This window comes from Sus scrofa, chromosome 13, assembly GCF_054392235.1.
Source record: "Sus scrofa isolate SSC_HxYL_T2T_F1_AM1 chromosome 13, Sscrofa_HxYL_maternal_Yorkshire_Landrace_v2.0, whole genome shotgun sequence".
Taxonomy (NCBI): domain Eukaryota; kingdom Metazoa; phylum Chordata; class Mammalia; order Artiodactyla; family Suidae; genus Sus; species Sus scrofa.
In genome coordinates this window covers 148,443,614-148,457,080 of record NC_139395.1, presented here as the reverse complement: position 1 = coordinate 148,457,080, position 13,467 = coordinate 148,443,614, and the positions used below count along the sequence as shown (strand labels likewise).

Genomic DNA, 13,467 nt, shown 5'->3' with positions numbered 1-13,467 from the left:
CCAGGAGTGTTTTAGTAGGGTTGGAAAATATCCCCCCTTCCCTAAAGAATGCTTGCACCTTTATTTCAGACTTTTGGCCTCCAGATGTGAGATGATAAATGTGTGTTAAGCAATGCAGTTTGTGGTAATTTGTTACTAATACAAGTGCTAAATCTTCTTCAATGAATGAAACAGTCCCACACGACCAAAAACTGTCCTAGTCAAAATGCCAACAACACTTCCACTTAGCTAAAGAGGAACAGAAGGTTAACTGAGAGGGCAGAGGATAAGCAAAAAGGGCTAAATGATATAGAGGAAAGCAACAGTGATAAACAAATTTAATCAAGTTATAAGTTTTACCTATTTACTCTGAGGTAATAATTTTGATGGGTCAGCTGTCAAAAAAAACTCAACGTCTATCTTATATTCAGAATGGTGAACATGTCTTTTTTTATTTTTTATTCATTTTGAAATTTAAAATTTTTAATGTAGTTCATTCACAAAAAAAAAACATCTTCTTTAAAAGGGAAAGAGAGGCGCTCTCGCTGTGGCGTAATAGGATCAGCAATGTCTTGAGAGCGCTGAGAGGAGGGTTTGATTCCCAGCCCAGCACAGTGGTTAAGAAACCAGTATTGCCGCAGCTGTGGCTTAGGTCTTGACTGCAGCTCCAATCTAATCCCTGGCCCAGGAGCTCCATGTACCACAAGGGGCAGCCAAAAATGAAAAAAAGGGAGGCAGGGAGAAACCTAATAAAAAAGCTTGCAGATTTAAACTATCTGTAAACCTGTTCATGGGCTTATTACAGGTAGCAGCAGGATAGCTTAATCTAACCCAGTGTCTTATTTTATTACAGCTGCTGTTAACAAAAATACCATAGACTGGGTGGCTTAAACACAGTTCTGGAGACTGTGAAGCTACAAGATCAAAGCTCCAGCAGATTTGGTGTTCAGTGCAGACCGCTTCCTCGCTGACAGACAGCTGTCTTCTCGCTGTATACTCACATGATAGAAGGAGCCAGACAGCTCCCTGGGGTCTCTTTTTTAAAGACAATAATCCCATTCATAAGGACTCAACCCTCATGACCAACCACTTCCCAAAGACCCCCACCTCTTAATACCATCACATTGGGGGTCAGGATTTCATAATATGAATATTGGGAAGGACACAAAAATTCAGTCCATAACACCTAGTAATCCATATCTATGGCAGGAGTTCCACTTTACTGTTTCTCACCACATGTACTCTTTTTATTTATCCATTACCTTTTTCATCCTTCCATCTGCTTTAGGCTTGCTAATGGCACCAAAGGGCATTAACTAGCTTGTGGCACACATTTTATCAGTGGCCATCTCCTTGCTGCTGCCTCTTAGTTTATACACTCTCTCCATTAATTACTTGATATGGGAAATTGCCCAAAACTTGTCATGTAGTCTATGTCTCCATCACAGCTGGAAGAAAGAATCAAGAGACATTCCAAACTTTAGTGGTCCCTTATACCGATTCTCTACACTACTTCTGATGCCAAAAGAATATACTATCAAGGAACCTAAGTATGGAAATCACAGAGGTTTTTTGTTTTTTTTTTTTTAAAAAGAAAGAAAATTTTAAAAATTCCTCCCAGGGATAGAACATAGAAATGACAGGGATACAAAGCAGCTACTTTTTGGTTCTACATTTTTCCTACAAGTGATAAAATAAGATGAAAGTTGATCCTCCTCATCGGTCTCCCATCCTGGAGTTTTTAAGTACTCAAGAATAGAAAAAAAAATTTTTTTTTAATTTGGAGTTCTCTCATGGCACATCAGGTTACAGGATCCAGCACTGTCACTGCTATGGCTTGGGTTTATTCCCAGGCCCAGAAACTTCCACATGCCGTGACAAAAAAAAAAAAAAATTCATATACATAAGGTTTCTGAACAGTCAAAAACGTTTGTAAATTTTGTTTCTCTTTATCATTCACTTTAATTTTTTAATTAAAGCATTTTAATTCCTTTATCTGCTCAGCTGTTAATGCTGAAATCAGTATTTAGGGGGTTTTTTTTTTTTGGTCTTTTTAGGGCCACACCTGCAGCATATGGAGGTTCCCAGGCCAGGGGTCTAATTGGAGCTACAGCTGCTGGCCTACACCAGCACAGCCACAGCCATGCCAGATCCGCGCCACATCTGCAAACTACACCACAACTCATGGCAACGTCAGATTCCCAACCTACTGAGCAAGGCCAGGGATTGAACCTGCATCCTCATGGATCCTAGACAGATTTGTTTCCGCTGAGCCAGGATGGGAACACCCAATGTTTAGTTTTTTAAGTTTCTCACTGGTAGGGCTGTTTGGTTTGGGGGTTTTTTTTTTGGGGGGTGCTCATGAATTGTTTTTGTCATGATAATCTAAGAGTAGACTATGAATACACTTCAATTTAATTCTGTAATGTCAGGAATTTTTCAAGAAAATTTAAAAGTGGATTGGTAAAAAAAATTATACGCAGAAAACTAACTTTAGTAAGTATAAGAGGAATGAGATGATTAAGTTGGAGATAGATTAACAAAACTAACTTTTGTTAAACAAAAGAAAACCATAGTAAAGAAAGTAGTGATATGGTGGAAAATGCATGGCCTGGGAGTAAAGACATCATAGTTCTAGCCCCTGTTCTGCCATTACCTAGACCAGTGCTATCCCAAGTATGGTCCTCAGACTGGACACCTATACTAGTACGTGACAAGATAAAAACAGAAATTCTAGTGTAAGCATTTAGACTCCTTTATAACAATCTGATAATTTTGTCCATTGTCTCTAATATTATAAAGGCTGGGCTTGGAAGATTTTTGGATGGCAAATTATCATATGAAAAAACCTCCCAATATCATTGGTCATCAAAGAAATGCGAATTAAATCACATTGCCATACAATCACACATCTATTAAAACAACTACAGAAAATTAAAAATATGGGCAACTAGAACTACTATACATTGGTGACAGGAATGAAAAATGGTATATGTAGACTGTGGAAAACAGTATAGCAATTTCTTTCTTTTTTTGCGTTTTAGGGCCGCACCCTCAGCATATGGAATTTCCCAGGCTAGGGGTCAAATGAGGGCTGCAGCTGCCACCCTATACCACAGCCACAGCAACATCATATTCAAACCACATCTTCAATCTACACCACAGCTCACAGCAACACTGGATCCTTAACCCACTGAGCGAAGCCAGGGATCGAACCTGCATCCTCATGGATACTAGTCGGATTCATTTCCTCTGAGTATGGCAATTTCTTAAAGATACAAACCTATCATATAATCCCACTCCTAGGTATTATCCAAAGGAAATGAAAACTTACATTCACACGTTTGTACACTAACGTTTTTAGCAACTTTACTTATAATCTCCCAAACAAGAAACCACACAATTATTCATTTAATGAATGGATAAACAAATTGCAGTATATCCATAGAATGGTATATTATTTACAAATAAAAAGGAAAGAACTACTCATACTACAACACCATGAATGAATCTAAATGCAGTATGCTAAGTAAAAGAAGCTAGACTCAAAAGAAATCCAACTATTCCATTTATACGACATTCTGGAAAAGACAAATAGACAAAAGGATTATGCTACAGATGAGAGGAGGGGCTGACTACAAAGGGCAGGAAGAAATTTTTGAGGATAGAACTGTTCTGTATCTTCATTGCGGTTCAAGATTGTATGCACTTGGAGTTCCCATCATGGTGAGACAGAAACGATTCCGACTAGGAACCATGAGCTTTCCGGTTCAATCTGGCCTCGTTCAGTGGGTCAAGGATCTGGCACTGCTGTGGACTGCGGTGTAGGTCACAGACGAGGCTTGGACCTGGCATTGCTGTGGCTGTGGCGTAGGCCGGCAGCTGTAGCTCCGATTAGACTCCTAGCCTGGGAACCTCCATGTGCCACGGGTGCAGTCTTAAAAAGACAAAAAAAAAAAAAAAAAGATTGTATGCACTGGAGTTCCCACTGTGGCTCAGAGGGTAAAGAATATGACACAGTGTCTGTGAGGATTTGGGGTGTTTTTTGTTTTTTCCTGGTCTTTTTAGGGCCGCACCTGCAGCAATATGGAGGCTCCCAGGTTAGGGGTCCAATAGGAGCTAAAGCCGCCAGCCTACGCCACAGCTACAATAATGCAGGATCCAAGCTGTGTCTGCAACCTACACCACAACTCAGGGCAATGCGGGATCCTTAATCCACTGAGCAAGGCCAGCGATCGAATGTGCATCCTCATGGATAATAGTCGGGTTCCTAACTGCTGAGCCACAATGGGAACGCCGAAGATTCTGGTTTGATCCCTGGCCTCCATGAGTGGATTAACATACAGCGTCAGAGTTCCCGTCGTGGTGCACTGGAAACTAATCCAACTAGGAACCATGATCCCTGGCCTCGCTCAGTGGGTTATGGATCTGGCGTTGCTGTGAGCTGCAGTGTAGGTGGCAGACTCGGCCTGGATCTGGCATTGCTGTGGCTGTGGCACAGGCCAGCAGCAACAGCTCTGATTAGCCCCCTAGGCTGGGAACCTCTATGCTGGGCAGGTGTGGCCCTAAATGCCACAGGCTGCAGCATAGGTCACATGTCACATGGCTGTGGTGCAGCAGGCAGCCTCAGCTCCCATTTGACCCGTAGCCTGAGAACGTCCATATGCTGCAGGTGCGGCCTTAAAAAAAGAAAAAAGAGAAGTTCCCGTCATGGCTCAGTGGTTAATGAATCTGACTAGGAACCATGAGGTTTCGGGTTCGATCCCTGGACTTGCTCAGTGGGTTAAGGATCCTGCGTTGCCATGGGCTGTGGTGTAGGTCTCAGACGTGGCTCTGATCCCAAGTTGCTGTGGCTGTGGTATAGGCCAGCGGCTACGGCTCTGATTCGACCCCTAGCCTGGGAACTTCCATATGCCACGGGTGCGACCCTAGAAAAGGCAGGAAAAACAAAAAAAAGAAAAAAAGAAAAAAAGCTGTATGCACTTATGAAAACTCTATACACTGAAAATGTTAAATTTTATTTTTATTATTACCCAATGAAATTTATTACATTTACAGTTGTACATAAAAAGGTTAACTTTTACTGCATGCAAATTATACCTTTAACAGAATTTGGGCTTATATTTTGTATATATTCCTTTTATTTCATTTTTAAGCAATTAATTTTTATTGCATTTTACTAAAGTATTGGCCCATAAAGAAATTTTTTAAGGGGGGGGGGGTCCTTTCCTACACTAAGTTTAAAAGGCACCAACCTAGACATATAACTCTAAATCACTTTACTTCTCTGGGCCTTCAATTTCTCATTTTAAGTCAGAAATGGGTCAAGATGGTTTCTCAGATGCCTTCCATCCCTAACCAAGAAAAATTACAAATATTCAATGATTTCTGATTTCCTAAAGTGTCTACATAATATCTGAGGTATTACCCTACTCCTGATGTTTGAAGTACCATCACACTGTCCTGGTTTTCCTCCTTCGCCTTTGGTTTCTTCTGATCCTTCTCTGCACTTTATTGTTTCTTCAGCTTTATGTCTCAGAGCCAATTATTTTCCCACACGACACTCTCCCCTGCAAGATGCCATCCACTTTTATAGCTTTAACTGCCATCGATATGACTCATTAGATATCACTCGTCTTTCTAGACCCAAACATACATTTCCTTATTGATCAGCTCCATCTGGAAGTCCAACAGGCAGCAATTTATCTACAGCTGAACTAATCATCTCCCCAAACCTCTTCTACTATCCCACAACTTCACAAACTGTACCATTATATACTCAGATATCCAAAACAGACTCCTCTAACTTCTTATCTTTCAGAGTCCACTTCTTTGCCACTAATTTATTTCAGGACACCAGTACCTTCAATTATTGCAGTCTTCTACTGATCTCCATGCCTACCTCTTCTCTACTATTGCCAAGTAGTTCTTTCTGAAAACACCAAATCTTACTGTGCCATTCCCCTAATTAAAACTTCTCAGGAGTTCCCTGGTGGCACAGGGATCGGGTGTTGTCACTGCTGTGGCATGGGTTCTATCCCTTGATCCCTGGCCTGGGAACTTCTGCATGCCATGGGCATGGCCAAAAAATAAAAAGATAAAAAACTTTTCACTGACTCCCACTACATGCAGAATAAAGCTAAGATTTCTTAAGATGGGTTACAAGGTCCTTCATAATCTATAACCCTTTATCTCTTCAGCCCAATTCATTGCATCCCCCACAAGCTATGCTCTACTCAGTTGGAATTATTTCATTTCCCTCACCTATTGTCTCTCTTTTCTTCTCTCTATATGTGTGGATGTCTGCTCTTCTCTCCTCCAGGTTGCACATGTTTCTCCCACCAAAAATACCTCTTCTGCAGGTCTTAGCTAAGAAATTATTTCTTCTGGGAAGAAGACCTCCCTCTTTTGTGCTCCTATAATAGTTGCTTACCATTATCCCAATGTATTACAATACTTATTAAGGTGTCTATATTCTCATTAACCATGAAGCATTTCTGAGGACAGACACCATGTCCTGCTCATGGAAGTATCCCCAGGATCTCAACCATGCCTGATACATGGAAGTCTATTAATAAAACCGAATTTATTAGTAAGAATCTATTCACAAATAAAAAAATTTATTACCTCCCTAAATTTCTGCTCAAACTTCATTATCACCCTTTAAAATAGTTCTAACAATTCTAGAAGAGCTTTCTTTTAATATCTAGACCACTTGCAACTATCTTTCCTGACACAGAACTTAAACACATTTTAATACTAGCCCAAGAAAATTGTATTGTAGAAAAAATATGAATGGAAATTGGCCACAAAACCAAACACCACACACACTAGAGTTTCTAATTTCTTTAACATGCATTCATTCAACAATTTTAAAGAAAGATTAAACTAAAGTGGTTCCATAATTTCATCTACTATGCATAAAGCTTTACGGAATGCTATGCTAGCAACCTCTCGTACTCTTCTCAGCCTCTGCTTTCTATTCTCCCACATTTTGGCCCTACATTCTGATTGTGTGTTTATTTTTACCTATTCTATAGCATCTATGTATCTCTTATGTCATGAATTATTCTCATTATATCTATTTTGTACGAGTAGCTGGATGTCAACTCAAGTAGGTGTTAACGGGATACTGCCATGGTTCAAAACATTTAAAAAAAAACATTCTTTTGGAATTACACTCTGATCCAGCAGCACATTCTCATGTTCTGAGAACTGATATGACTTCTGAAAGTAGTCAGCAGTCATTCAAAGCCATGTATGAGAACATCATGGGAGAGCAAACTAAGTAATATGGTAAAATGTGGCAGACTATAAAGTAACAGGACCGGTTTTCTATGTGCTTCAAATAATGGGGTTTTTTTTTGTCTTTTTGCTATTTCTTTGGGCCGCTCCCACGGCATATGGAGGTTCCCAGGCTAGGGGTCGAATCGGAGCTGTAGCTACTGGCCTACGCCAGGGCCACAGCAACGCGGGATCCGAGCCGCGTCTGCAACCTACACCACAGCTCACGGCAACGCCGGATCGTTAACCCACTGAGCAAGGCCAGGGACCGAACCCGCAACCTCATGGTTCCTAGTCGGATTCGTTAACCACTGCGCCACGACAGGAACTCCCAAATAATGTTAATGGCATCAGTGGTGAAAGTACATAGCTTCTCAGTTTGATCACCTCTAAGACCATCATTAAAAAAAAAAAAAACAGGAGTTCCCGTCGTGGCGCAGTGGTTAACGAATCCGACTAGGAACCATGAGGTTGTGGGTTCGGTCCCTGCCCTTGCTCAGTGGGTTAACGATCCAGCGTTGCCGTGAGCTGTGGTGTACGTTGCAGACGCGGCTCAGATCCCGAGTTGCTGTGGCTCTGGCGTAGGCCGGTGGCTACAGCATCGATTTGACCCCTAGCCTGGGAACCTCCATATGCCGCGGGAGCGGCCCAAGAAATAGCAAAAAAAAAAAAACAAAAACAAACAAACAAACAAACAAACAAAAAAACCTTAATTTCCCTTGGCTATTTGCTTATCAACGCGTTTAATCATGGGAAAAATGTTTATGATGTAATAATGTTAAATGAAAATTTCAGAATTCTAAATTATGTATGATTCGAAATGTAAAAATAATTTTAAAATAATTCAAGAAATAAAAGTAAGTATGTAAATAAGAACTAGAAGATAATATGTGAAATAAATAATACTGCTATTATGAGAATGGATTAGTGTTTCCTTTTTTCAAAGTTATTTCATGTTGGAGCTCCCTGGTGGCCTAGTAGGTTAAGGATCCACTGATGTGGTGAGGATCACTTCTATGGTGAGGGTTCAGTCCCTGGCCTGCGAACTTCCTCATGCTTCAGGCACAGAAAAAAAAATTTTTTTTAATTTTTAATTTAAAAAAATTATTTCATGTTGTTATCTTTTTAATATTTTTAAAGCCAGTCATTACTTCATACTCATATATACTCAGAGAGAGTTGTTCTATTTAGTGAGAAAATTCTTTCATTTTCTCTTCTACTTCTAAATGTCACAGAAAAGATAAGACTTACATTTTTGAAAATGCATTGCTCTTAACAGAATATTGAGCTTCCAAGTAAGCAAAACCTTTCTGAAACTCTTAAAAGTCAGTTTCATTCATCTAGCAATGAATAAATACCAAATACCTTTTTGTCATAAATACTACAATTTAATGTAAATATGTGGAGATCCTGTTGTGGCTCAGAGGGTTAAGAATCTGACATAGTGTCTGTGAGGATGTGGGTTCAATCCCTGGCGTCACTCAGTGGGCTAAGGATCCAGTGTTGCCACAAGCTGCAGCACAGGTCACAGATGTGGCTCAGATCCAGCATTGCTATGGCTGTGGTACAGGCCTGCAGCTACAGCTCCAACTGGACCAGTTGGTCCAGGAACCTCATAGGCCACAGGTTGCAGTAGTTCAAAGAAAAAAATAAATAAATAAAAAATAAAATTCATGTGCACAGATCCCTCCAAATTTTTTTAAGATATGTGAAAAGAACTGAAGGAATCAATCACGTGTTTCCAAGAGTTAATTACTATTGTTTAAAAAAATTATTATTTAAAATCCATATTGGAGTTCCCTTGTGGTACAAGAGGTTAAGGATTCAGGGTAGTCACTGCAGCAACACTGTGGCACAGATTCGAACCCTGGCCCAGGAACATGTGCATGCCACTGGGGTGGTGAAACAAAGATGAAAGGAAGGAGGGAGAGTGTGAGGAAAGAAGGAAAGAAAATCCATATTAAGAACAATCTAAAGTGTTTTCCCTTTTGTAGACTTCCAGATACCACTGTCTACTGAGGGACTCCAACTTGATTCAGGTATAGAAGGGTCTGGGACCAGAAAACAAGCCATGAAGACTGGCAGAGACAAACATTTAAAGCAATTCAGTGAGTCACTTCATCTTGCCACATTTTAGGTTTTGTCTATACCTACCAAAAATGTTTCATTTAAGAAATAACAGGCTGAAACAATCTGAGTTCCTAATGTTAGCATTACAAAAAAATTTTTAATATGCAGCATCTTAAACTACCTCTAGAAAATCTAAAAAAAGATAATAATCACTTCTATATCTGCTTTATAAATATATATAGTAATAACATATATACACAATAATTTCCTAATTTTCACAATAATAATGACCTGCTTACACACTGGGCAATGCATTATATTTCTAATATAACAGTCCAATCACAATTTTTAAATATTTTAGAAGTTACCATTTTATTCCTCATCCCAATTTTATTACAAATTTTATCACAAATTTTATCAACTTTGACATGATGTTTCATGCCCAAGAGCTAAATAATGCATCAAATATCTAGTTACCGTTACCAAGTAAAAAATAAAACTAGCTTTATAAAATGGCAACTCGCAAACCAGCAATGGTTAAAATATAAAATTTCATTTAACCAATTTTTGCACGTCAAACTCTAGATACATGAAAAGTAAAAAATGTTCTCCGCATCTAACAAACTACCAGAAAAAGTATAGGTCTGCTAAAGAGAGGGAACTAACACTGACCTCCTAAAATGACAAGCTTGAACGGCAAAATTACACTCAGGCACATGGAGTACTCTTTTCTCAAATCACTCCACAGAGAACTTCATCATTTGCTCCGCCCTCTAATAACTCATGCAAAAAAAGTTCAGCACCATCAGAGAGAAGACACAGAGAATTCACAGAATGGCTTGGGGCCTTTCCTCCAGGCAGTAAGAGGATCTGCGTGTGCCTTCGCGGGGGTCCAAAGGAAAAGAAAAACCAGGGGTTTGGGGGACACTGACATCCAGAAACTGATTTTCTCTCAAAGAAGTTTCCGCCGTCATTCCTATTTTATCAACTGGAGGCTCCGGCGCCATCGTCTTAGTCTTTATGATTTTATTATGGGGAGGTGGGAAACGCCACCAAGGGTTCCTCCAGGCCTTTCCTATTCAGGTGGGGGGGGGGGTCCCCCTCAATTCCTCTCTTCAAACCTCAGTCTGGAGGGTACTCCTCAGCAACCCCCCACCCCTTTCTGGCGGCCTATCCTCCGAGATCAGTAAAGGCGCTGCTAACGCACCAGCCTCGCCGTTAAGGCGGGAGGGCCCGAACAAGCCACGGCCACAGCGATGGCTTCGAGGGGCCCAGAAAGGGGAAGGGCAGGCCAGGGACTGGGGGAGAATGACCTGGCTGGGGAAGAAAGGAAAAAGGAGGTAAGGGCATGTGCTGCACCCCAGGGCTGCACAGAGAAGAGGAGATGATGAAGGAGGAGGGCGGTGGCCCGGGTGCGGCCCCCCACCTCTCCCGCCCCCAGGTCCTCGGGCCAGCGGGGGCGGATGGGCCCGGCCCATGCCTTGGGTCTGGGCTGAAAGGGGGTGGGGAAGTCTCCCTCTACGCTGCGAGAACACCGAGAACCAGCGCATGGGGTGCGCGGGGGAGGGGAGGCGGTCTCCCGCCTGAACCCAGAGACCCGACGCCGTCGTCGCCTCTTCCTCAGGAGGGAGGACGGGAGCTGAGGGTAAAGCCCTAGGGAGGAATGCTTGAAGGTAAAGGGAAGACCGGGTCAGACCGGCCGCCCGCACCAGGCCCCACTCTCCACCTTCCGGTAACCGCGTCTCTTACCGGTGATGGCGGTAAACTGCTGAATTAACCCCTTCAGCGCCGACGACGCCGCGGAGCCCCCGTGGGCAGCCATCTTACCGCCGCCGCCGCTGCCGCCGAACAACAACACAGACACACACGGAACGCCCTCCCCCACCTCGCCGCACGGTTTGCGCAGACTCATTGACCGCCCCCAAGCTCCGCCCCTCACGCCCCGCCCCCCTCCCTGGACAGTCAGCGCAGGCGCACTTCCAGATGGGTCCCGGAGCGCTGTCCGCTCTCCGGGTTGGCTGTTCGATTGCTGCCTGCCGCCGCATCCTTCTTTACAACTTCTGGTGCCTTCCTCTTAAAGCTCCAAGGCCAGTCTGATAGACACGATATCCGTTACGGGTTTCCTAAGTAAGCTTCGGGCTTGGTAGGTAATAGGCTCTTCACGTTTCAGTTTCACAAGCTTTATTGATAGACCTGAGGATGAAAGTTTATTTTTGTTTTTTTGCAACTCCATAGCCCTCTGTTAGGTTTCCTGCAACTCCCATCAAAGTACAGATCCGGAGTTCCCTCGTGGCTCAGCGGAAACGAATCCAAATAGGAACCATGAGGTTGAGGGTTCGATCCATGGCCTTGCTCAGTGGGTTAAGGATCCAGCGTTGCCTAGAGCTGTACTGTAGGTCACAGACTCGGCTCGGATCTGGCGTTGCTGTGGTGTAAGCCGGCAGCTGTAGCTGCAATTAGACCCCTAGCCTGGGAACTTCCATATGCCGTATCCCCTAAAAAAAAAAAAAAAAAAAAAAAAAAAAAGTATATTCGCATCTGGTCATCCTCCACCTTAAGAATAAAGTTAAAGAGGAGTTCCCTGGTGGCACAGTGGGTTAAGGATCTGGTGTTGTCACTGCTGTGGCTCCTGTCGGGCAGGATTTTCCTTAGGCCACCAGTGTGGCTTAAAAGAATAAAGTTAAAGAAACTCAATTTCAATTCTAGCCTCCCATGCACATTTATTGCCTCTACATAGAGAAATAGCCCAATAAAAGGTGGAACAAGTCATCTGGAGAATTGACCCTTCTAAGAGTCTGTAAATGCGTTTTTGGGGTGAATTTTTAAAAAATAACCAAGTCGTTGGAGTTCCCTTTGTGGCACAGTGGAAACGAATCCAACTAGGAACCACGAGGTTGCTGCTCAGATCCTGTGTTGCTGTGTCTGTGCTGTAGGCCAGCAGCTGTAACTCTAATTCCACCCCTAGCCTGGGAACCTCCATATGCTGTAGGTGCGGCCCTACAAAGCAAAATAATAATAATAATAATAACCAAGTTGGACTGCTGCTGCTACTTTCTTATCTCCAGTACCTGACCCCTCCCAGGACCCATGATGCCAAGGTGATGCCAAGGCAGCTGCAAGGGGTGAGGAACAGGCTTGAGCCCCACGAGAGCCCAGGGCTCACTCTTTTTGGGTCTCCCGGTCCACCCCACCTGAAGAAATAAGTGGTGAATTAGCCCCAAGTAAAAGCACAGTGTATATATCCAACTTGCCCTTTTCCCTGACAAACAATGACTTATATTGGATATCTTCCAGGTATGACAAAGTTGTAAAGGTTACTATAATGAAAGGTAAAGATACCGGGAAGAGTAAAGGGGTTGCATTTATTTTATTTTTGGATAAAGACTCTGCACAAAATTGTACCAGGGCGATAAACAACAAAACAATTATTTGGTAGAGTAATAAAAGCAAGCATTGCTATTGACAGTGGAAGAGCAGCTGAGTTCATCCAAAGACAAAACTTCTTTGATAAATCCAAGTGTTATGAATGTGGGGAAAGTGAACACTTAAGTTATGCCTTCCTAAAAATATACTTGGAGAACGTGAACCTGCAAAGAAGAAAAAGAAAAAGACAGAAAATTCCTGAACCAGAAGAAGAAACTGAAGAAGCAGAAGAAAGTGATGATGAAGGGGAAGATCCCACTCTGGACAGCCTCAGCTAGGCCATAGCTTTCCAGCAAGCCAAAACTGAAGAAGGCCAAAAAAAGAAAAAAAAGGCAGAAACCCAGTTCGGGGGGGTGGGGGGGTGTCCCTCAACGTCAGATGATTCAAGACGTCCAAGGATAAAGAAAAGCATGTACTTCAGTGATGAGGAGGAGCTTAGTGATTAAAATTATATTTATTATGTAAATATCATTTAAAAATTTTAAAGGGTGGAATACCAAGTTTGGTTGAGATGAAGGATTGCTTTTAGAATTTGAACATCAGAACCCTTAGTACCAAAGAGGTTTTTTTTACTTTAAAATGGTTTGTAGGAAGTTGAAAAGTAATTTAAAGTATCATGTTTCTATCTTGCATCAAGATTTGCTAATAACCATTAATCTTGAAAACAGTTCGTTTGAATAAAAAAGAAAACTTAAAATGAAAAACAAACAA

General features: G+C 42.1%; 1 protein-coding gene and 1 pseudogene across 3 annotated transcripts in view; one reads left to right on the top strand and one right to left on the bottom strand.

The window, feature by feature from the left end:
* The window catches only part of UBXN7 (UBX domain protein 7), a 63,775-nt gene extending 52,589 nt beyond the window's left edge, over nt 1–11,186 (bottom strand). For all 3 annotated transcript variants that reach the window (XR_014824619.1, XM_084990887.1, XM_021070161.2), the window contains exon 1: nt 11,083–11,186. Coding sequence is in view for 1 of the 3 variants with exons in the window: in XM_021070161.2 (XP_020925820.1) it covers nt 11,083–11,155 (73 nt within the window). In the remaining 2 variants the exon portion in view is untranslated. The remainder of the gene's footprint in view (nt 1–11,082) is intronic.
* A 948-nt stretch (nt 11,187–12,134) lies between these two features.
* LOC100620593 (zinc finger CCHC-type and RNA-binding motif-containing protein 1 pseudogene) lies at nt 12,135–13,202 on the top strand (annotated as a pseudogene).
* Nucleotides 13,203–13,467: the final 265 nt, after the last annotated feature.